Below are 3,403 nucleotides of genomic sequence, written 5' to 3'. Positions count from 1 at the left end.
GTTAAACTCAATTGTTACACCTGGTAGAGCAGAACGCTGATCATTTTATTAAAGATGAAAGACTTTAGATAGTTTTTCAACTCTCAGTAATGCCATAGTGATCGTTTGATATATGGACCTGCAGCGGAGTTTAGGTCCAGACACGGCTAGTGACGTCAGACTGAACAACCGGATAGGAAGAAATCTGGGGCGGGTCAAGAAATTGCACAGTACTATATGGAATTACTGCAGTCCAGTCTAATAGAAAAGAAGGCATTTACTGTTCAGTGTCACTCTGAGACAGACTGTCTGCAGTGTTGACAATGTGACGCGGATAAAAATAGGCAGAGATTTGCTTAATGTGGGAGTTAAAGGACATCCCCAGGTCACAGACAGTACGAATGGATCAAATGTTACTAGCTTGACAACAGAGAGGGTTACCATCTGACTTCACAGTTCCCTCTGCTCCACAAAGCTTTTTAGTGTCTTTATTTCTATGGCTTACACCTTTTAATGCAAAAAAGAAGCAAAAGCAAAAGCACACAGAGACTTACCTTGGTTAGGTTTTTCTCTGGAATTAGTGGCGTTGGCAACAAGAGTGTAAATATTGGCTATAAACATGTCAAGTGCCAGGCAACAATATCTCAAATGAATACTAATGTTACTGGTAGATGCATGAAAAGGTGATAACACATCAGCCATAACAGCCAGAGAAGGTGATAACATCTTACTGTTGTATTTATAGTTTGCACGCCAACCACCAGAAGCCATAAAGACATTTTTCCTTATTTAATACAACAGATGTCATTTGTGAATGATTTAATCAATTGTAAATCCTTTAAAATGTTACAAGTTTCTGAAAAGCTCTTTGAAGTTTATTCAGTGCAAACACAGAGTTTAGTGTGAACTGAAAAATTTTCCTATTATTTTTTTTTCTTTCCAGCAAATTGAGCAACCTCACTCACTACAAGCAGTCACGATTACCTCTCTTTTGTTTTCTTTAACAACTCTGCCCTGCCTATGATTTTCTTCCTTTATGTGTTTTCCTTCTTTATATGTCATGTTTTATTCTTTTAATTAAATAATTTTTAAAAAGAGAATCTCTGAGGTGGAAAAATTGTCACATAAGAATCTGAAGCCTGTGAGTATTGGGCTTTTTTGGAAAGATAAATTACATAAAGCAACTCTGTTAACAAAATAAATAGAAATGTTGTAAATTTACAAAATGGTTTATTGGCAACTCCCATCAGCACTTTCAGGACTTCTTTTCCAGTTAAACATGAGGTCAGCATACCTTGCTCTGTAGTCTTCACAATGCACAAATTAAATTACAGCTCCTGATTAAAACAGATTATGAGTCCTTGTTATTCTATTACCGTAAGTCTTCCACTAATCCTTCATAACGATGTTGTAATCCCAGTGTTCACAGGGATTGAAATAAAACCGAAATTACTTTGCCAAGCTCTCATAAAGTTTTATTTGCTTTTTGATGTCTACATTTCTGTTTTATCTGTGATGTTCAGCAGTGAGAGACTTGATCATGAGGGTAATGTGGAAGTCCATGGACAAGATGAGGTGCTTCAGGAAACGATCCATCTTCCCTTTCCTCGGCTTTCTCATCGCCTTTCTGCTCTTTTTCAACCATTATATGGATGATGGATATGTGCTGGTAACTTTAATCATGTTGTTGTTTGTTTTGTTTTTTGAAATTTTGACTCTTATGCCTGAAGTGTTCCTACAGGTGTTACTCTTTGTGTTTGCATGTTTGTGTGTGATTTAGGAGGCTGAAAAAAGACAGCTAGGAGAGACGCTGATCCATCCTCCGAACTCTGAAAGATACGTGCACACGTTCAGAGACTTGTCCAATTTCTCTGGGACCATTAACGTGACGTACCGCTACCTTGCGGGGCTTCCTTTACCACGTAAAAGTAGGCATTTCTACCAGATACCAGTTTGAATTCATTTTTACTTCGAACAGGAAAATATTTACTGACTGAACTAACTGTTTTTCATTGTTGGAACAGAGTACCTCACCATTGGCTTGTCGTCGGTCAAGAGGAAAAAGGGAAACTACCTCCTGGAAACGATCAAATCCATATTTGATCAGTCCAGTTACGAGGAACTGAAAGAGATTGTGGTTGTCGTCCATCTGGCGGACTTCGACCTGGTCTGGTGTGAGAACCTGGTGCAGGAAATCACCAGGAAGTTTGCACACCACATCATAGCTGGACGTCTCTTAGTAATCCAAGCTCCAGAGGAGTACTATCCGTCTTTGGACGGATTGAAAAGGAACTACAACGACCCAGAGGACAGGGTCCGTTTCCGCTCCAAGCAGAACGTGGACTACGCTTTCCTGCTCAACTTCTGCACAAACCTCTCCGACTTCTACATGATGTTAGAGGACGATGTGCGCTGCTCCAGGAACTTCCTGACGGCACTGAAGAAGGTGATCACCTCCAGAGAAGGTTCCTACTGGGTGATGTTGGAATTCTCCAAGCTGGGCTACATCGGGAAGCTGTATCACTCCAGAGACCTGCCGCGCTTGGCTCATTTCCTGCTCATGTTCTACCAGGAAATGCCCTGCGACTGGCTCCTCATCCACTTCAGAGGCCTGCTTGCACAGAAGGACGTGATCCGCTTCAAGCCTTCACTGTTCCAGCACATGGGCTACTACTCCTCTTATAAAGGTGCCGAGAACAAGCTGAAGGACGATGACTTTGAGGAAGACTCCATAGACATTCCCGACAACCCCCCCGCCAGCCTTTACACAAACATCAATGTCTTTGAAAACTATGATGCCACCAAGGCTTACAGCAGTATTGTTGATGAGTATTTTTGGGGGAAACCTCCGTGCACTGGAGACTTCTTCATAATAATCTTTAACAAACCAACAAAAATCACCAGAATTAAAATCCTGACCGGCACAGAGGACAGACAAAATGATATTCTTCACCACGGAGCTCTGGAAGTGGGCCAGAAGTCTGTGGACACCAAACAGGGCAGGCAGTGCACATCCTACATCACACTGGGGGAGTTTAAAGTTGGAAACATTGAGGTTAGCAATGTGGACCACAAGATAGGCTTTGATATTGAGTGCGTACGAATTGTCATCACTGCCAGCCAGAAAGAATGGCTCATCATAAGAAGTGTCAGTTTATGGACCGCGCAGCCTGTTGCTCAAATATAGAAATAAAGCTTTTTAAATGATTCTCTGCTCGTGGTGATTTTGGATGCAGATGCTGTGACTTCATTTGGGACTTCTACTGTTTGCTGAATTCAAATCAATCCACATTTTTCTTGGGTTGGCCAGAGATCTGCTGTATGTTTTCATTGTGATGTATTAAATTGACTGATGTGTACAGTATGGAGCTTTTATACTTCTGTTCATTTTCAGAAAATCTGTGTATAAAAATATTCAAACTTG

General features: G+C 41.0%; 1 protein-coding gene across 2 annotated transcripts in view; it reads left to right on the top strand.

Moving 5' to 3' along the window:
* LOC102198332 (alpha-1,3-mannosyl-glycoprotein 4-beta-N-acetylglucosaminyltransferase C-like) overlaps positions 1 to 3,403 on the top strand; it is a 95,276-nt gene extending 91,873 nt beyond the window's left edge. For both annotated transcript variants that reach the window (XM_005731530.1, XM_005731529.1), the window contains exons 3-5: positions 1,503 to 1,648; positions 1,760 to 1,907; positions 2,004 to 3,403. In XM_005731530.1, coding sequence (XP_005731587.1) covers positions 1,520 to 1,648; positions 1,760 to 1,907; positions 2,004 to 3,166 — 1,440 coding nt within the window. In that variant the 5' untranslated portion in view covers positions 1,503 to 1,519 and the 3' untranslated portion in view covers positions 3,167 to 3,403. The remainder of the gene's footprint in view (positions 1 to 1,502; positions 1,649 to 1,759; positions 1,908 to 2,003) is intronic.

The sequence above is a fragment of the Pundamilia nyererei genome, unplaced genomic scaffold (genome assembly GCF_000239375.1).
Source record: "Pundamilia nyererei isolate P.nyererei 1_Seehausen unplaced genomic scaffold, PunNye1.0 scaffold00043, whole genome shotgun sequence".
Lineage (NCBI taxonomy): Eukaryota > Metazoa > Chordata > Actinopteri > Cichliformes > Cichlidae > Pundamilia > Pundamilia nyererei.
This window is presented reverse-complemented; position numbering and strand designations above follow the sequence as displayed.